The 20,761-nt window shown below is 44.3% G+C and overlaps 1 protein-coding gene across 4 annotated transcripts in view; it reads left to right on the top strand.

The window, feature by feature from the left end:
- The window catches only part of UBE2F (ubiquitin conjugating enzyme E2 F (putative)), a 45,823-nt gene that overhangs the window by 14,009 nt on the left and 11,053 nt on the right, over nucleotides 1-20,761 (top strand). The window contains exons 3-5 of one of the 4 annotated variants that reach the window (XM_070368598.1): nucleotides 455-484; nucleotides 4,313-4,378; nucleotides 15,881-15,948. In XM_070368598.1, coding sequence (XP_070224699.1) covers nucleotides 455-484; nucleotides 4,313-4,378; nucleotides 15,881-15,948 — 164 coding nt within the window. The remainder of the gene's footprint in view (nucleotides 1-454; nucleotides 485-4,312; nucleotides 4,379-15,880; nucleotides 15,949-20,761) is intronic. The other 3 variants (XM_070368600.1, XM_070368599.1, XM_070368601.1) reach the window with 3 other exon arrangements.

Here is a 20,761-nt window from a genome sequence, read left to right on the forward strand (position 1 = left end):
CAGGAGGCAGAGCATTTTCTCTCACTGGAAAAGTTCGAGCGCAAACTGGGCGAGCCCTCGCGGGAAGACGAATCTAGAAAAACTGGAAGAGGCAGAGTTATAAATATAAATCAGATTTTGAGGGCAGTAGTTCCACTACTTGGGGGAACGAGATTTTCAAAACCGCTTTAGTGACTGTTTACCCATAGGTAATTTCTGTTAATTTTGAACGCTTCTCATTTGTACTAAAGTAAATTTCAAGGGCCCTTGACGGCACTTGGTCGGCATCCTGCGAGTCACTGTGTGTATTTGAAAGCAACTTCATGGCTTAAGGTCTAAGCATCAGACCCAAGTGTGGATTTTGGTTAATTCTTTTTTTTTCTCTCAGTGTTTTGGAGGGAATTGTCAATTTAGAGCAGGTGATTTTATGTGGAGTAATTAACTAATATTAACAGTAATCTCTTTGTTTCCACAGAGGTTGCAGAACTTGAAGCTAATTTACCTTGTAAGTACAGCGTCCTCAACCAAACATTAAATGCTATAAAGTAAATTGCATGGAGAAGCTCGTTTTATGTTTTAATAACTCTACATGGCAAAAAGCCTATTTTATGTGTGTATTAGAAATGTGTGTGCAAACAGGTATCAGGGTTTTTCACGGCCCTGAAAAGGAGAAGGTAGCCAACAGCACCCCTCTCCTTACTGCCACAGGAATTCGTTGGTTGGAGCTCGTTCGTCCTGCACACCTTCCGTCCCATGTCCCCTTCCAGTGAAGAGGCACGCGAATCAGTGATGGGCAGTCCTATTTTTGTTAGAGATGGTACCAGCATTTTGTTCCAGAAAGCACTTATTTGTGACTGGTCCTTGTGCCCAAGGTTGGACAGCTGTGCTGCCTTTATGTCTCCAGGTCCCCTCCCCTTGCTTGGTCCTTCCCGCCCGACACATGGGCCTGACTGAGGGCCTCGCTCTTGAGCAGGCTCGCCTGCCCAGCATTCACGCCTGTGATACGTGTCGTCGGTGCCTTCCCAAGCCCTTTATGGTGTGCAAGACCATCCAAGTCTGAATGCTTTGACCACTGTAGTGGTTTTTGGAATTAGAACTTTTTATCATTACACTTGCTTAAGGCTGAGGACATTTACGATTTCAGTGAAATATTTTATACGTGGGTCTCCTAGTCTGGGCAGATGCTCGGGAGAGCTTGTTACGGAGGCCTGTCTCACACAGGGTGAGAAAGGGCCTTCTCCAACCCCACCGAAAATTGGAAAGATCCTTGTGGGGTGCAGGGCTTCAGTGGTTGTGCAACCAGTATGTAAGGGTTAGTACATACTCCTTGAAACATTCTTTTAAATATATAACATTTATATATGAGTATAGTGGGTTGTGCTAAAATATATTTCTTAGTGTTGGTCAAGAATGTCTTAAAAGTGGCTGGATTGCTTGACTTCAAAGTTTTCTTCCAGGCAGAATAAGAAGGAAATACTTTGGGATTCTGTGAAAAGGTTATCTTTCTACCTACAGAAGTATTTACAAATGGTTTGCTTTAAGTGTGCCAGGAGGACAGGCAGACAACGGCGTGTGGGCAGGGCAGGGAGGCAAGGGCGGTGAATCCTGAAGCGGGGGCGGCTGGGTCACACTGCGCCCACTCTTTGTTTCCCCTCTTCTTTTCAGGTTATGTAATAATCTAGTAAAATCCAATTAAAGAGGAAAAGGATGTGGTCCTTCTGTTCTCAGCCCCCGTCATGTCTTCCCACTGGCCCCCAGCTTGAACATATATACTCATGCAGACGTTTAATCAAAGACCATAAAAACCCAGAGATTGTCGGTTAGTAACCCATACATAGAGTATAGTTCAGCTTTATCTAAAAGGTTAGTTTGAAAACAATAAAACTATAATTGTCTTTCAAACCAGGATTTTAACTGTATATCTTAGGTTTGAAAAAGGCGTGACCGGTCTTCCCAGGCCGTACAGGTGTGGTGTCAGATTAAACAAACTACATGCTGCATGCTTCTGTCCGTCTTCCTGCCTGCTTTCCCAGTCTTAGTGGATGCAATATAAATCAGTTTATACAGACAGCCAGGCTTTCCACAGGTACATAGCTCATTCTAAAGAGGAAACAAGAAGCCGTGAAAGAGCAGATCTTTCTTGTCTGATTCAATCTTTCTAAAATATTAAGGCAAACAAAATAACTTGCCATAGAGCAATGCTGCTTAGAAATTATTCAGAACTAGTTTGGAACTCTGTACCTGCAAGTTTATAGAGGTTTCTCTGTTTGCAAAAAATAAAAAAACGTTTCTTTCAATTAGATGAAAATATATGAAAGTCTTAGCCTATGTCTACAGACAGAGAAAAGGCTTAATTCTGGAGTTTCAGTAGTTGATGGTTTGCCATCATTCCCTTCTCCATTTAATAAAGCCCCTACACTGAACTAAAACAAAACCTGACTTTAACGTTTCGCTGCTGTTGTAGGAGCTTAGACGTCTCTCTAGCTTTAAAAAGGTTTGGTTCTTTTTAGGAGTTTTACTGTTTTTGTTTTTTTTAACCCATCTTGATGATTTCTTTATTCTTGGTGGGTCAGTCTCTGTTAGAGGAATTGATGTCCATATCTGTCCCTTTATTAAATGAGAATATGAAGCATTAAAGACAAATGGATGGTGCCAACTCTATTAATTAATGAAGCATTTCCCACACCCTTGTCTTATGTTTTTGTTACATATATTTCACTAGAAAAATGGCATTTATCTTTTCAAGTTAAATTAGGAAAAACAAAACCCATTTAAACTACTATGCACTTTTCAAATGTGTGTCTTGGATGAAAACCTTGAATTCTTCAGTCCCTGGTTTCTTTGTTTCAAAAACAAAGAAAATGGCAATGTGATCTCTGAGACCCTGTCCTGCTTTTCTAGACTAAGTCACCTTTCACTCTGCGTTGATTTTTCTGAAGGATTGGTCCAAAAACCGCATACACAGTTCTGCCCTGCTGCATGTCATATCCGGCATGTTCATGGCGTGATGAAATGAGGCGTAAACTAGTTTTATTTTGGGAGCTCAACTCCCTTCTGTTTGATAACCTCACTGAACCTCTCTGGGCCTTTGTGTCATCTTTCACAATCGATGATGTCGGACCAGATGGTCTCTAAGGCTGTGTCCCAGGCTAAAGTAGAATCTTTCTCTTTTGGATAAAAATTCATACCGTGTGAAACTAGGCAGATATTTTCAGAAGGACTTGTAAGAAATTGTCAGTAGATGACTCAAGGAATTTAGCATATTTTCCAGGCTTATAAAATACAATTTTTACCTATATCCCCTCCGTCTTCTGTCTTTATTTAGTCTCTTGGGTATTTGCTCTTCTCGTGTGTCATTTGTTTGAAGGCGGCAGATGTCAGCTGTGGCCACCTTACCTTGTCCGCCCCACCGCAGCAGCGCTCTCCAGGGGTCTCTCCGTGGGATCTCCTAATCCAGACCCTTCTGGGGCGGCTCACGTGGGCCGAGTGTCACCATCTGAGTCAGCTGAGCCTCATTCTACCAGCAAACCAAGTGGAGTTACCGGTTGGGTTGTGAGGATGTTGCTGCTGCTCTGCTAAGTTGCTTCAGTCGTGTCTGACTCTGTGTGACCCCATAGATGGCAGCCCATCAGGCTCCCCCGTCCCTGGGATTCTCCAGGCAAGAACACTGGAGTGGGTTGCCATTTCCTTCTCCAGTGTATGAAAGTGAAAAGTGAAAGTGAAGTCGCTCAGTTGTGTCCGACTCCTAGCGCCCCCAGGGACTGCAGCCTACCAGGCTCCTCTGCCCATGGGATTTTCCAGGCAAGAGTACTGGAGTGGGGTGCCACTGCCTTCTCCTTGTGAGGATGTTAGGGAAAGATAAAAGAATGCCGTGGCCTGGGTGTGTGCTTCCTTAGCTGGCACGGTTCTTTGTAACTTCTGTGTGCTGTGGTGGGTACAGACCAGTGTGTGGCCTGGGCTCTTTTCCTGGTTTTTCTATGTTTAGCTCGCCTTTACCCACATACATTAATCTCCCTGAGGTGTGACTTCGCAAAGTAAAGTAGCACCAGTCTTGATATTAATGGAAAGAGCTCTGTTTTTAGGAACCATTTAAAGGATGAAAGATAACATGGTCAATTTGGAATTAACTAATTAAAACCTGTAAGGAGGAAAACACATGACAAGTATCACTGGTTTGCAATTTGAGCACATTGGCACGATTATTACCAAACAGAGGAAATCTACTGGTTTAGCCTGTCAGCGCCTCAGCAGCGTTAAACTTTCCATGTATTTCGAGGTTCGCCTCAACTTAAGGACTGTCGCTAGCCTTCCTGACGAGCTGTTTCTTTTGCAGGTACGTGTAAAGTGCATTTTCCTGATCCAAACAAGCTTCATTGCTTTCAGCTAACTGTCACCCCAGGTAATATTCTTACGTGTGTAAATGTTAAAGTGATTTTCAGACAGCAAATTCTAAAGATTTTCCAAGTGTATAATCGTTGGTTTGATTTGTCCTCTAACTTTTTGTAAGTTATAACAGCAGTGACCATTCCAGATGCAGAGGAGATGCGTGCCGTGTGGTCAGATAAAGCATCATGAGGTGATGTGAGGCGTGTGGCATGTGCTCCAGGAACTGGTGCAGACTTTAACAGCACGAGGGAATAACCGTGGAGGCTGCTGACGCGGAGTGCAGAGTGAGGGCTCCGAGGCCGTGACTGCGTTCAGATCCTGTTCTGCCCACTTGCAGCAGCGTGGCCATGCCCAAATTGCTCAGTAACCTCTCTCAGCTGCAGCCCACCCAGCTGCAGAGCAGGGATCAAATAGAACCTATCTCCTGGGACACTTGTGAGGATTAAGTAGATAATGTGTGTGAAGCACTTCAGCCCAGGTCTAGCAGAGGAAACAAGCAGATAACCAGCTGTCCTTGTTAGCACTGATAGGTGTCCAAGCTGGCAGATATTTCTCCTTGGTCATACTGAGCAGCTGGAGAGAGGGTGTGGGTCTTTCCTAGTTACGGTGCAGTTGGGGGAGTACAGCTGCCAGCATTGCAGCCCACCAGAGTTCATGTTGACAGGGCATTGTGCTGTGGCGGGCTGGCTGGGGATAGGAGAGAGCAGGGCAGAGAGAATTAAGCGAGGGGAAGGAGTGCTGTGGAGGAGGTAGAGGGCGGTGTTTTACTTGGGAGGTAGAAAGCAAGTGGGAAACTGGGAATCATGAGTCACTAGCTAATTAAACAGTGAAGGAGAATGCAGAGTTTCAGTGGGTGATAATGAGCCCGCAAATAAGCCCTCGAGTTGTCTGCCTACAGGTAGGATGGGAGGTGATGTGTGGCAACAGGAGAAACCCTGCTTTCAAATGTGCTTGAATCTTTAAAACCTCACGTAATCTATGTGCTGCTCCCACAGGCGGCTCTGGAACGCATCCATAAGTTCAGTCTGCTACATCTCCATTTTCTAAGTTGAGCGAGCACCAGGGTAGAGATCCTAGCACCAGGACACTGTCATCAGAGGTGGGCCTGACCTCCAGAGAGGACTTTTACCTGTGAAATCAGGAGGCTCTAACCATCCTTTGGCTGCCTTCACAAAGATGTGGCAGGTTTGCTGTGTTTAGCGAGAGGTCCTGAGCACACTCTGTTTCCTGGCGACCAGAGGGCACCATTATGAGCATCACTGTTACTGCTAAGCACTGCAGGGTATTTTCAGAAATGACTGTAGTGATTAAGATTGGTTCTCTGTCTACTAAGTAGTCTCACTCTTGTGTGTTTGCAGTAAAAATATCTTCTTCTCTCTGCCTTTTTAAGCATTTTCAGTGGCTCTCATGGATTCTGCTATTCTGCCAAAGCTTGGGCTTTGTGGTTCTCAGCTCTTCAGAGACCTTGTTTGCTTTCCCAGGCTTGTTGCTCTCTTACATGTGTCGAGAGTCCAACCTCTGGATAAGTGTTTCTTTTTTTTTTCTTTTTTTTTCAACTGAATGTTTTTACTGAATGACGTGAACGTTCTCACTAAGGTTCTGTCTCTGACACCATCTTTGATGTTCTTCTTATTCTTGGAACTGTAGCACAACTGTTACAGTTTTTGTGTTCACTGTTCCATCAGGTAAAAAAGTAGCTTGTGTTTCGGTGCCTGTAATTGCTGGTACTTGAGTGTTCGAATCTGTGGACGTGCGCACGTGGAGTTATGTGGTGTGCTCGTGTTTTGTGGTGTCACTGGGGCAGGAAGCTGCTGTTTCTCTTGCCCTGGATTATTTAGAGAAGCATCACAGACATCTGCCAACCCCAAAAGCTTACCCAGTATGCTGGTTTTTTATAAAAACTTTCTGGAGTCATGCTGTCTTTAGTATTGAAGAGAAACTATATAGAGATAGGCCCGAGGAGTGACAGTGTTTTAACAGTGTATGGAACAGGTGGTTTTGAAACTGGCTCATTTTGGCCAGTAATCTTGGGGATGAAAACTAAATAACGTACAGGATCTGGATATTTAGGTGGTCGGGGGCAAGAGTTGCATCTGCACTTGAAGCTCAGATCTCTTCTTCTTCTGGCTCTTGGCAAGATAGTCTCTGTTTGTACTTGGTACAATTTTTATAGTTTCTTTTTGGAATATCCCTCATGCTTGGGAATAAATGCACTCTTCAGAAAAAAGATGGAAATGTAATTAGGTGATGGAAGAAAAGAAAAAAAAACAAATTTGGAAGAAAAAAAATCTCCACATTAACTCACAAAACAAGAAACAATGCTAGAAAGGGAAATGAAACACAGCAAAAATCTAAAGACCGGCTGAAATACCCGCTGGTGCTGTCTGGGAAGTCAGAGGGGTGGTTTGAAAAACTGGGCCTGCTGACCTGTGGAGGCCCCCCCAGCCTGCTCCCATTGTGGTGTGGTGAGTTGTAGGCAGAGGCGACCATAGACAGTTTTTATTTCAAGTTTTACTTTTTAAATAAATTTTACTGAAGTATAAAATTATTAACAATAAAGTGTGCTAATTTGAACTGCAGAACATAATTAGTTTTGCAAAATGGACACGTACCCTGGTTTAACCATAATCCTTGTAAAGATTTTGTAGCATTCCCGAAGTTCTTTCTTCCTCTTTGCAGTCAATTCCTCACCCCCTGCTACCTACCCACAATTGCTTTCTGATTTCTCTTATTGTAGTCCTTAAATTCCTTGAGTTCTTGAATTTCATTTAAATGGAATCATACTATGTACTCTTAGTCTCTGGCTTCTTCCTTGTTAACATGTTTTTAAATTCATATGTGTTGTTGTGGATAGCAGTATTTGTTATATGAATATGATGAATATAATTATTTTCATATTGATGGGCATTTTAATTCTTTCCAGCTTTTGGCTATTATGAGCAAGACTGCTCTTGGCGTTTTCACACCATCCCAATTTGTTCAGAATATTTTCTTATTAGCCTGCTGGTATCTGTGGGATCTGTCCTGACATCCCTATTTTTATTCCTGATGTTGGTTTATTTGGACCTTCTGTTTTTTCCCTTGATCATGTTAGCTTGTGGTTTATCCAGTTTATTTTTTTGGAAAGAGCAAGCATTTGTTTTTCTGAGTTATCTATCCATTTTATTGATTTCTGCTCTTTATTATTTCCTTCCTTACACTTTGGGTTTAAATTGCTTTTCTTTTTCTGTCTTCTTAAGGTGGAAATGTAGATTGATTTTTAAAAGTTCTTTAAAAGCAATGTTGATGAGATAAGTTACATTATTTTACTTGGCATAACGCTTTTGAGTTTCACCTGTGTTGTATTTTGTGTCTTTTTACTGATGGGTTTACTCTGTCGTATGTGTGTATACCAGTATTTATACCAGGTTATTGATGAACCTTTGTGCTGTTTCCACTTTGGGGCCATCATGCGTAAAAGCTGCTGTAAACCTTTGTGTGCAGGACTTCATTTGCAGTGGGTTTTTTTTTAATTTTGACAATGTTGTGTTGGTTTCTACCATTCAACAGTGCAAATCGCCATAATTATACTTGCCTCCCCTGCCTCCCCCACGCCTCCGGGTCATCACGGATCGCAGCCGGGGCCGCCTGTGCTACACGGCACCTTCTCACCTGCGCCCGTCTCACCCCTCAGTGTGTACACGCTGGTGCTGCTTTCCCTGTTTGTCCCGCTCTCTCCTCCCCCACCGCGTCCACGAGTCCAGTCTCTGCATCTGCATCTTTCCTGAAAATAGGTTCATTGATAGTATTTTTCTAGATTCCATACATGTGCATCAATATATTGTATTTGTTTTTCTCTTTCTGACTGACTGCACTCTGTATAACAGGCCCTAGGTTCCTCCACCTCACTAGAACTCAGATTCATTCATTTTATGGCTGAATAGTACTCCATTGTATATGTGTACCACAGCTTCTGTATCTGCTCATCTGTCAGTGGACATCTAGGTTGCTTCCATGTCCTGGCTATTGTAAACAGTGCTGCTGTGGACATTGGGGTGCATGTGTCTTTTTCAGTTATGGTTTTCCTCAGAGTATATGCCCAGTAGTGGGGTTGCTGGGTCATATGATAGATTTATTCCTAGTTTTGTAAGGAATCTCCATACTGTTTTCCATAATGGCTGTATCAGTTTACAGTTACTCCCACCAACAGTCCCCTTTTCTCCAACAGTTTACAGTTTACAGTTACAGTTACTCCCACCAACAGTCCCCTTTTCTCCACATCCTCTCCAGAATTTATTGTTGGTAGATTTTTTTGATGATGGCCATACTGACTGGTGTGAGGTGACACCTCATTGTAGTTTTGATTTGCATGTCTCTAATAATTAGTGATGATAAGAATAAGTCTAGCTTTATGAAATACTGGCATACTGTTTTCCAAAAAGAAAGTCCATTGCATTCCTGCTAGCAATGAATGAGAATTCCAGTTAACCCACATTCTTGCCAACAGCTAGTAGTATCACTTTTTTCAATTTTAGCCATTCCAGTGTGTGTGTATCTCATTATGACTTTGGTTTGCATTTTCCTAATGATCAAAGATATTGAGCATCTTTTCCTGAGCTTGTTTGCTCTGTTTATGTCTCCTTTGTTCAAATATTTTACCCATTTAAAAATTGGATTGCTTGTCTCATTATTGAGTTGCGAGATTTATGTACCTGGGTTCAGTTCAGTTCAGTTCAGTTACTCAGTTGTGTCCGACTCTTTGTGACCCCGTGGACTGTAGCACACAAGGCTTGCCTGTCCATCACCAACTCCCAGAGCTTGCTCAGACTCATGTCCATCGAGACGGTGATGCCATCCAACAATCTCATCCTCTGGCTATATGTTTTTTATTAGATATGTGGGAGTTTTTTTTTTTTTTTAATGGTGAATAATATCCTTTTTTTAAAATTGTTACATATGATAAAAGTTCTGATTAGGGAATTACGTAGTTATATTGTAAATCTTGTATATTTAGGTATATATTCATCTAAATGTGTTTAAAATGTGTTGATTATCAGATTAGTCATGTTTTCTTAATTTGAACATATAATTTATAAAAAGCTCCCTAACTGATGAGCTTGATAATAAAAGTGCACCCTATACTGAGTCGTGAAATTTAAATTATCTATTACCCCGTGATGTTTGGTTCTTAGTTATTCTTAGCTTTGTTTCGCAGCTTTGGAGTTCCAGAAGGAAAAGCTTCTAAATGTGAAATAAAGTAAGAGCCCAATTTCCCAGCAGAGAAGTATGGTTAGTAAGCCTGAGGCATAGGTTTGGTCCCACACATGAACATTTTGGAGCAACATTTACATGATCATGAGCATGTTTAAAGACATGAAAATGGATGAGAGCACTGAAGCAGACCTCTGGCTTGACCACCACCCTGGTCCCCTGGTAGCTGGAGTGCAGTTTACCGTCACTCCGTCAAGGTTTCAGACACTCAGAATGTGTACCCTCTTCCCTGGTTCTTTCTAGGTTGATTTTTAGCTTTCTGGGAACCATTGCAAGGAGAAAAATTTGAAGAGGAAGAGACTTTTTTCCTGATGGCGTCTTTTCTTTCAAATAACCCTGGAAATGCAGTGGCAGTTATTCTCCTTTCATATATAGTAGAAATGTGGTGTCAGCGCTCAAGACAACCAGTTACCTCCCTTGGCACCAGCTAACTTTTGTTAGGGAAACGTTCCCTGCCCTCCTCCTTGTCTTTGCTTAGATCCTGCTGAGCAGGGGATGTGTTGTCTGGTATCCACTGTGCTCACAGATTTCTGCCCTCTGCCTTGCACGTAAAACTCTGAGGCAGATTCTGTCTTGGGATGCTCACACTTCCAGGAGTATGAATAAAATGTCTGACATACTGTTTTAAAAGCCATTATTACCATAGTTAAACATAGATTCTGATGGTTATTGTATATAAAATGTTTTTTAAGAGGACACGCTGTTTAAATGTTAAGCTTTCTGGCCTTGTAAAAATTGCCAGCACACTTTCATTTTCCTGTACCACCTAATAGTGCCTGTCATGTAGCAAGCTTTGTCTTTTTCAAAAATCATGTTCAGTGAAGCATAACTTTACAGACAGTAAATTCGCCATTCTTAGGTGTAGCATTCTCTGCATTATGACAACTACATAATGGTTGTACAAGCACCAGCACAATTGAAATGCACGGAGAGTGTGTCCATCAGCTCAGAACTCGGGCCCCTTGTTAGTGAGCTTCCTCTCCCCACCCCCTGGCAATCTTTGATCTGATTTCTGCCCTGCTGTTTGTCTTTTCCAGAAAGTCACATAAATTGCCCCAACCAAGATGTAGCATTTTGCACATGGCTTCTCTCACTTACACACCCACGCTGTTGTCTGTAGTATTAACTGCCACCGGCCTTCAGTGACTGTGAAGGTGGAGGAAGGGGCCCTGGGCCAAGGAGCGCAGGTGGCTGCCTAAAGCTGGGGCATGAAGAAAGTGGATTTTTCCTCGAGCCACAGAAAGAGCTGCAGCCCTGCCATCCCTTAGCCGCTGGGACTGGTTTCAGACTTCTGACCTACAAAAGATAATAAGTTTTTATTGTTTAAGCTGCTGAGTTTATAATAATTTATTTACTAATTTATTACAGCAACAGTGCAAACACAATGCTTTTTGTGTCCTAAGAAATCTTTGTCTAAGAAATGCAGGTTTCCCCTTTTTTTTAAAAAAAAAAAAAAAAAAAAGGTTTTATAGCTTTGGGTTTTAAAGTCAGGTCTGTGAGCCATTTTGAGTGAATTTTTGCATGTGGTGCAAGATAAGGCTCTAGTTTCTTTCCTTCCCCTCCTTATTCTTCCTGGAATGAATGGGGAAGTGTTCCTTTCTGTTTCCTGGAAGAGTTTTATGTTAAGTTACTATTAATCCTTTATTAAATGATAGAATTCACCAGTAAAACCACCTACGTCTACCATTTTGTTGATTTTTTGTGTGTGGTAGGAATTTAAGTATGAATATATAGCTCATGCGAAGAGTTGACTCACTTGAAAAGACTCTGATGCTGGGATGGATTGGGGGCAGGAGGAGAAGGGGACGACAGAGGATGAGATGGCTGGATGGCATCACTGACTCGATGGACGTGAGTCTCAGTGAACTCTGGGAGTTGGTGATGGACAGGGAGGCCTGGCGTGCTGCGATTCATGGGGTCGCAGAGTCGGACACGACTGAGTGACTGATCTGATCTGATCTGATAATAGGTATGAATTACTTGGATTTCTTATTTTTGGGTGAGCTTTGGTGATTTGTATCCTTCAAAGAATTTGTTCATATCATCTGCATTTTGAATTTATTGATGTAAGTTTGCTCTTAATATCTTCTGACCCCTTTACATTCTATAGAGTGTATTGATATACCTTCCTTAATTCCTGGCGTTGAAAATTTCTGTTTTCTTGATCCAGCTAGCTGGAGGTTATCAATTTCATTGGTCTCTTCAAGGAACCAGTGTTTGGTTTCATTGATTCTCTTCTAATATTTTTTAGTTTTCTGCTCATATGTCCTTTGTACAGTTTAATTTGCTCTTCTTTTTCTATTTTTTAAGGTGGAAGTTTAGCCAGGTTAATAGTGAATTTCCACTTCCCCATTCAGACCTTTATTTAATAATCACGTTTACTTAACAGTGAATTCTGGGTTATAACAAATGTAATTACCTTTGTTTTAGATAATTATATTTTCTTTATATATTTATTGACATATTTACCACTTACAGCTTTCATTCCTTTTGTAGTTCTGAGTTCCCATCTGTTATTTTCCTTCTGCCTGAAGAACCCCCTTGATTTTTTTTTTTGGTAATGCAGATTTGCTGATGATGAATTCCGCCAGCTTTGCTGAATGTTGACTTCTTAAGTTGACAGTGCCAGCATTGTAAGGATGCCGTTCCTCTGCCTTCTGACTTGCTCTTTCTCCTCTTGTGAGAAGTTAGTGTGATTCTTTGTTTCACTTTCTGTGGTGTGCATTGTCTCTTTGTCGCAGTTTTTGACAGTTTTATTATGGTGTGCTTTGATGGGATTTTTTTCCCTGTTTATCTCACTTGGGGTTTATTGATCTTTTTGGATCTGTGACTTAACAGTTTTCATCAAATTTAGAAATAACTGACCAACATTTCTTTATTTTATCCATAAGCAGTTTATGGGACTCCAATTATGTATATGAATGGTAATATCTTGCCTATATATACCCTCTGCGTATGAACTGTGGGCAACACGGTTCTGTTTACTTTTCTCTGTGTGCTTCACTGTGGATCTTCTCTATTTCTACCCAAAGTTCGCAGCGCCTGGCCCTTCACAGAGAGATTGCCGACCTCCTATCTGCAGGCTCATCTTGGCAGGGATTGTGTTTTTCTTTCGAGTTTAAAATTTGCATAGCATGTGATTCCAGTGTGCTGTAAATATTGACATTTAAAGAGGGGGGAAAGTCTTGTGTTACTCTTTAAAATATTTCCAGTGGAGTCTAAATACCATGGATATACCTACCATCATGCATTTAAAAAACAAATGAACAAGCTCTACTTTAATCGTTGGGAGATGTTCATTGCTACTTTTTCTCCATGCACTATAGTTTTATTTCTCTTGTCTCACAGAATTTTGGGCTTCCCTGGTAGCTCAGATGGTAAAGAAACTGCCTGCAGCGCAGGAGACCTGGGTTCGATCCCTGGGGTAGGAAGATCCCCTGGAGAAGGAAATGGCGACCCACTCCAGTATTCTGGCCTGGAGAATCCCACGGACAGAGGAGCCTGGCGAGTTGCAGTCAGTGGGGTCACAGAGAGTCCGATAGGACTGAGTGACTAAGCACACACACACAGAATTTTATCCCGAAGTAAACATTTTTCTGCCTATAAGAATTTTTTCATCCTGTCATCCTCTTTCGTAACTATTAAATTCGGTTATTTAAGAAGCTCTATAACGTTAAGGCCCTCGGGTGTTGAGCCTGGCCTCGTGACTGACTGTTTTGTCTGTCCAGCTCCTCGATCCTGGTTTTCCTCCATTGCCACTACTGCCCTTCTTGTCCTGCCTTCTGACCCCTCTAAGCAGAAGGCCCCTCAGGGCTTCGTCCTGTCCTTGGCCCACCATAGTCGGGTCCCTGAGGACCTCTCCAGCTCATGAAGTCTGGATGCTTCCGTGCACAGCTCCCAACCATGCTCCTGTAGCCCCAACTTCTCCCCAGCACTCCCATCAATGTCTCCACTTGGTTGTGGACATGCAATCTCAGATGGATCTCACATCCGATGTTAAATCTCACAGCTGTGCCCTCCACAGGCTGTCTGTCTCTGAGGTGGCAGCTCTGCCCTTCTCCGTCACACTCAGAGATCCGGCACTTTGGCTCCTCCCTTGCCCGCCCACCCTCCTCTGTCCACAGATCCTGGTGGTGTCACTCTCACGGGACCTCTGCTTCAGCGGCTCTCACCTGGTCTTCACTAGCACAGTCTCACCTGGACTGTTCTGTGCTGCTGCCCCTCCTCTGCCCAAGCCCCCCTGCAGCCTCGCTCTGAATGAAAGCCGGTGTGCTTAACCGTGGTCTGCAGCGGGCCTGCTGCCCCTCCCGCCTCAGCTCCTCCTCCTGCCTCGCCTTCTGGCCTCTGCCAAGTCCCTGGGATGCATCAGGCCCTCTCAGGGTCTCCCCCTGCTTTCCTTCCCCCTCCTTTAAGCCTTCACTTTCAGGTCCTATTAGAACTGCAGTTCCTCCCACCTCCTAGCCCCTTAGCTCTTTTTCACTTTCTAGTGTATGATTTACTTATTTACTTTGTCTCCCTTCCTCTGGAATATAAGCTTCACGAGGCTAGGAAGGTCTCTTACTGGTGTGTCAACCCTTGTCTAGAACAGTACCTGACACATAGTAGGCACTCCTCAAATGTTGTAGGATAAATAATGACTTTAAACAATATGTTGCAAGCTTTGATGGTTATTAAACCAAATAGCAGTTTATCTGAAACATATCTGAGAATGTCGAGGTTACTGTTAGCATTTTCCTCTGATTCAGTTAGGTGTTTGTGAACAGAATCACTTAATGCTAGAAAGAAGGGTTCACTCAGTGTCAGTTTTCTTCCTTCCTTTTGTCTTTCTGGGTGTAGCCGCTGGAAACTTGGTGTGAATAAGTAGGCAGGCGTGGGAGGCGTTTGTTGTCACTGTCGCTGTGTCACTGGGCTTCAGAGTCAGGAGCCAAAAATCATATAAGGGGTTTGATAAGTCGTCAGCTGAGGTTAGGCTCCTTGTGTTGTGTTGATGGCAAAGAGCTGAAAACCAGCTGGTTGGAAATGGCTTTACAGACCTGGTCACTCGGGTCCCTTTGTGTCACGTTTTCCGAGGCTGCCCCAAACCAGTTTCCTGACACCAGCTCGCTGACCGCTCATCATACCTGTCCTTCTTCCCTTGACAGCCTCTCATTGTACATGAAGTACTAGGTAGCACTGAGAAAATTGATACTAATTTTATCATACCCTTACAGTATTATCATACCCTTACAATATTAAACACGTGGGCCTTACGAAAGCTCGTGAATGCAGATTTAGCTCATTCAATTTATAAGAAATATCTGCATCAATAGACAGAACCAGTTCTGTCAAACCACTCTGTCTCGGGTGAGGCCTTAACTTTTTATAAACTTGAAGGTTTGCATCTGACAGCCATCCCACTTCCAAGTTCAGTTCCTAGTGGAGAGGTGTGGTGTGGAGCTGATCACCATGTGGAGGAGGGTGCCTCTCTGTGCTCCTTGGCGCCCTCTTTGCCTGCTGCTCCTCACAGGGGTGATGCTTTTTCCTTTACAGCAGTCTTAAGATTGAAGTGACTAAATGAAATATAACCATCCCTGCCATCAGGCTCCACAGTGTGTCTTAATTCAAGACATTCCAACGTGAACCGTGACATCTTATCTGTAGTGCTGTGCTGTGCCCCGAACAGAAGTGGGTGTGAGATGGAGAAAAGCACAAGCCCACACTGGGCCTGGATTCAGGGTGCTCCGCTGTGGGCATGCATCACCCCTGGTACAGCATACCCCAGGGAGAGGCTGGATGAGCAGTGTGCCTTCTCTTTTGAGCAGGAGAAAGGTCGTGAAAGGGAGGTGGGAGGTGACAGGGCCATCCGCCTGCCTGCCCCTTGGAACTGACTTCTCACGGGGAGATGAGCAGCAGACAGACGACCAAGAGCTGAGGCAGGACAGCAGCCTGTCATGAGATGTGCCGGAGGCTTGAGGGGGGCCCCGAGCACTACGGTTAGGGCTAGGCTGCTTCAGGGGCGGAGGAGGAGGGGAACCAGGCTCCCAGAAGATGCCTCCCCTTTCCCGAGGGCGCTGCCCACCAGGAGGAGAGCGGGCCCACCAGTACCATCAGCTCAGGGGCGAGCTTGCAGTAACAAAGGAGCCTGACGGTCCTCTTTTTAAACTATTAATTTTAAACTATTAATTTAAACTCTGTATATGCCATATCCTAACATAGTGCTTGCCTTTTGTTTACTTTTTTTTTTAATTTAAAGGATTTCTTTGTTCTGTTTTGTGTTTTTTGATAGATGAGGGTTACTACCAGGGTGGAAAATTTCAGTTTGAAACTGAAGTTCCTGACGCATACAACATGGTGGTGAGTAGCCTGCGCTTGAGTCATGTTCCCCCTTCGCGTGGCGGCTGGCTATCATGGGGCCTGGTGGTCCCCTCCCCAGCATCGTGTCCACATGCGGCCCACCCGGTCCTGGGACTGAGCATGGAATGGCCGGCACTTGTGCGGTTAATGCCCCTCACCAGCAGTATTTAGAGTTTTAGTAGAGAGGTTCATTCTCAGTGCACATTCGCAGGTACTGTGTGCCGGGCAGTCTGTGCCGGGTGCAGCTCTACTGAGGCTGGAATTACTGTCCTGAGACCACACGTTTACAGGGATCTGCCCGTGTATTTCATGCAAATCTTGTTAAATTCTGACACTGGGGGAAAGAACATTTTATTTAAAACTGTATGTTTGTTTATTGTATAACACCAAAATTTGAGAAGCGTATAAAACATGTTTTAGATTTTTGGAGAAGGAAAAAACCCATGGTTTTAAACTATGAGTGTTTGTTTACACCCCTGTAAACATGTCGGATCCTTCAAGGACCCTCCAGGAGTAGCTGTGCCCGGTGCGGTTACGTTTTGCCTTTGTTTTTAGGATGTGCTGACCACGTAGGAAAGTGAGAGAAAGGGTAGAAAATCAATCATAAAGTGCTGAAAGTAGTAAGTAGCAGACAATGATCATCAGTCAACAATAGGAAACTGGAGAACTCAGAGAAGGAAGAGAGAAGGTCGTGTTTGGAAAGTGGTCAGGGCCAGTTAAGGGTCTGAGGAGAGCTAGAATTGGGTCGGCTCAAGCACAGCTGAGGCAGGGGTTCTGGGTGACGAGACGTGTCTCCTGCTGTACTGACAGCTGTGGAAATGAGAGCCGGCAGCCTTTGTACAGGGCAGGTTGACCAGGTCAACTTGAAGAAGACTTGGAATCAGGAAATAGTGAAGTGAGAAAACCCAGATGTGAGGTTTTGGGGGGTGTTTTCACTACAGCAGTGAGAAATCTGTGAGGGCTCCGAACAACCCCACGCCCCCCGAGCAGGGGCAAGGAGAGGGCATGGTGCACCCGCCCAGGCTCTGCGCCCCCGGGCTGGCACGGGGCCAGCTCTACCGATTTATATATTTTGCATATTGATGTGTCTACTTCCCGCCATGTTTCTTCACATTCTCTAGGCCTGTTGAGCAGGAAAGAAAAATCTGATGGTAAAATTCAGTCTCCTGTGAGTCTGAGGCTGAGGGAGTTGGCACCGCTCGGGCCCTTGCTCCCCTCAGTGACAGCTCCCTCCTCTCTAACAAGTGGGGTTGTCCCCCTCCTCCTGTGCTTCCTCCCCACCCCCGAGCCCCGACCCTGGCTGTCTAGTTCAGTGGCTCTAACACTTGTCTATTTAAAGCCAAAACTTTTCTGTATGGAAGTTGATCTCTTCTGGGCTACTGTGTTCAAAGCCCTTTTGGAGGATGTGGAAGAGTTGGCAATCTAAGAAAAAGAAAAAGGAAATTTAAATGTTACACAAAGATAGGAAGATACGCCTTCCAGGCCTTTGTTGACCCACCCATCCAGCTGCCCACTGAGACTTCCTGTTGCCCTGGTCACTGACAGGGGAACCTGCACCTCCTCAGGCAGGAGCAGTGTGAGAACTTGGTTTACAGGCACATGTTTCGAATGTGGGGCTATTTTGATGGTTTCTGGAAACAACCAGACATGCAGTACTTAAAACTCCAGGCTCTGGCTTCCTGGACATGCGCCCTCTCTGTGAAGAGAGGTAAAGGTCGTAGGTTTGCGATACCATGTTCAGAAAAGCAGGGAATTTCAGGGGAGGAGGATAGATCATAGGGTTTATCATAAGCTGGTGAACTTTCCAAACAAGCCTCGAAGCTAAGAACTGCTGTAGGTGTGCGTCAGACATCATTTGGTGGGAGAGTGTCTTCTTCCCAGTGTAAGGAGAGAGCAGAGAGTCAGGACAGGAAGGGAGGAACAGAGGCGTGTTTCGGGCTTCCACGTGTCAGGCACTTCCACTCATTTTGCTTAGGTCACACTCCAGTCGTTTGGGTGACCTCAGTATTCCTGTGTTTACCCATCAGGAAGTTAAGGCTCAGAAAGGAAAGGTAAGAACTTACCTAGGGGGCCTTGCTGGTCTCAGTGTCTCCATTGCCAAAGCCGATTCTTGTCAAGAGCTGCCCGCCTTCCTAACGTGTGCCCTTCCCAGCACACCTGGTGGCGCTTTGTAGTCAGAAGTGTTGGTCATACTCCCCTGTCCCTGTGACTTCTTTAAGAAATGAAGTCAGAAATGAAATAAGTAGCAAATAGAAAACCATTGAGCCTCAAAGACACATTCCCTCTAGTACTGGTGGCTTATCTCACATTTTTCTATTTTAGTTTCTGCCTCCTTTGGAAAATTTCTAAGTGACAGGGTTAGTCCTCTTTCATTGGGAACAAAACCCGTGTTCTCCAGCCAGAAAGTACTGAGAGGCCAGGCCGTCCGGGTGTATCCAGACCCCACCCTGCTGCCGGGAGGGCCTCTGCGTGCTTTGTCTGCCTCTGTAGGCAGGGGCCAGCCAGAGCCGTGAGCTCACAGCAGGGTGAAGAGGGCGGCCCAGTCCCTGGAGACGTGAGGTGGTGTGCTTCGTAGGTACAGAGGTGGTGCTGTCCCCTTGTTAGTAGTCCATCTTTGTCTAGTTCTCCTCACTGTCTCTCTTCACTGGACTGTCTGCTCCCCAAAGGAGGAGTCTGGGGGTGCCTTGATCTCACAGTATTTCCACTGCTGTGCATAGGTGGCCACACCAAGCATGTGGCTCACATTTGTTCAGTGGTTGGTACGTTCTCTGCCCCCAAAAAATTTGTGGTGTGGAAAATAAACCAGCATTTGAAAATACAGAGGTTCCAGGCATGTGGAGTAGCGATTCTGAGAGCAGACATTCCAGACTTTGAGGAATTCACGTTTCACTGGAGTGAGGAGAGACAGCCGGTTTTCAGCAAGTCAGCCTGAAAGGGCTTTGTGGAGCTTTCTCAGAACTCATTTGCTTTTACATCACAGTTTATAGGATTTCTGTACTTTATAAGGGCTTTTTTTCTTTAAAACCCCTTACGCTTATGGTTCCTGCAGTCAAGGTCAGTTTTTAAGATTGTGAATGAAGCTTTTTTAATCAGTTAAGCATCAATAAATCATTATTTTAGAATAAACTTTTTTAAAAAGAAAACACCTATTTGATATCCCCTCACCCCCCGCCCAGCCCCCTTAAGCCCTCTGCCCCAGCAGCTAAAATGCAGATATTTCCTTTGGTTCTTTGTCCTTTGATCCCTGAACTTTATGTCACAATCTCCAGCTGCTTCACAGTTTCTCTCAGCCCTAGAAGTTGGCTGAAAGTGGAGTGACATTTAATGAGCTCCTAAAATGTTCTGGGTTCTGGGTCAGGCCTTGTGGGCTGGAGGTGAGAAGTCAGGTGGCCTTGAAGAAGCTCAGCCTCTGGACCCAGAAACGGTGACAAGCCAGGGTGGTGATGCGGTGATGGTGATGCCCCAGAGTGTGGGGACGCGCAGAGCAGGAGGAGGCCTGGGAGCAGATAGCAGCTTGGCTGCGGTCTCACACGCTGGGCCCTCACGCGCTCCCCTGGCGTGTCACCTGAGCTGTGGGAGGAATCCGCGTGCTGAAGCAGGAGATAGGAATGTGGCTTTTCTCTCTTCCTGGAAGTGAGGTTATGTGATAAAACCACATCAAGCAACATGATCGCGAGCAGTCCTAAAGGGGTCAGGAAGGGCAGTCCTGCCACATTTCCAGAAGGAGAGCAGGAGGTACCACCTGAATGCCCACAGGCCCCTCTTCTTTTTAGGGTAATTTATTATACTCCATGGAAAATTGAGAAAAAAATCACTGTGCACAAATAGAATATTAGTCATCTGTTGTCTCTCTCCAGCATCAGAGATGATCATCACTAACTTTCTGATGGATGTTATGCACGATATCTAACCATACATACAAGTGCCATCATGCTACACACAGCTTGATGGCTTGGGGTTTTTAATATTACAGTATAGTACAATACGGGCTTCCCTGGTGGCTCGGCCGTAAAGCGTCCACTTGCCAATGCAGGAGATGCACGTTCGCTCCTTGGGTAGTGAAGATCCCCTGGAGAAGGTGATGGCAACCCACTCCAGTATTGTTGCCTGGGAAATCCCATGGACAGAGGACCCTGGTGGGCTACAGTCCATGGAGTCCTAGAGTCACAGCAGCAGCAGCAGCAGCATAATACATCATCAGATCATAAGAATGTATGTTCTCTTGTCAGTTAGTATATAATTATATCATCCTTAGTAGGAGCACTTAATTGTGTGATGTATCATGGTTTTAAACTAACCTTTTATGGTTGATCACTGGGTGACCAGTGTTTGATAATATGAGCCAAACTTTCGTAAAGGGCCAAACAGTAAATATTTTAGGGCTTGTGGACTATATATGGTCTCTGTCATATATTCTTTTTTTTTTTTAAAAAAAAAAACACCCTTTAAAAATATAAAGGCTGTACTTAGGTCATAAACCACTTGAAATCAAGCTCGGGCTTATTTGGTCCATGGGTTGTAGTTTGCTGACCCCTGGAATAAGCAGTGCTGTGACGCAGGTCCTGGACAGCAGCACACGCATGCCTGCTGCTGCTGCCTTTGGATAAATTCTTAGAAGTGTGATTACAGGTATTGAGTTGTTGATGCTGATTTTAAGGCTTTTTAATCAATATGATTCAGTTACCTTCCAGAGAATTTCCATTTGGCATCTCCACCATCAGTGTGTGAAAATTGTTTTTCCTAAACCTTGACCAACATGGGATGTTTTCATTATTTTTTTTCTTTTTGCTCTTTTGGAAAGAAATAAATAATA

The sequence above is a fragment of the Bos mutus genome, chromosome 3 (assembly GCF_027580195.1).
Source record: "Bos mutus isolate GX-2022 chromosome 3, NWIPB_WYAK_1.1, whole genome shotgun sequence".
Classification (NCBI taxonomy): Eukaryota; Metazoa; Chordata; class Mammalia; order Artiodactyla; family Bovidae; genus Bos; species Bos mutus.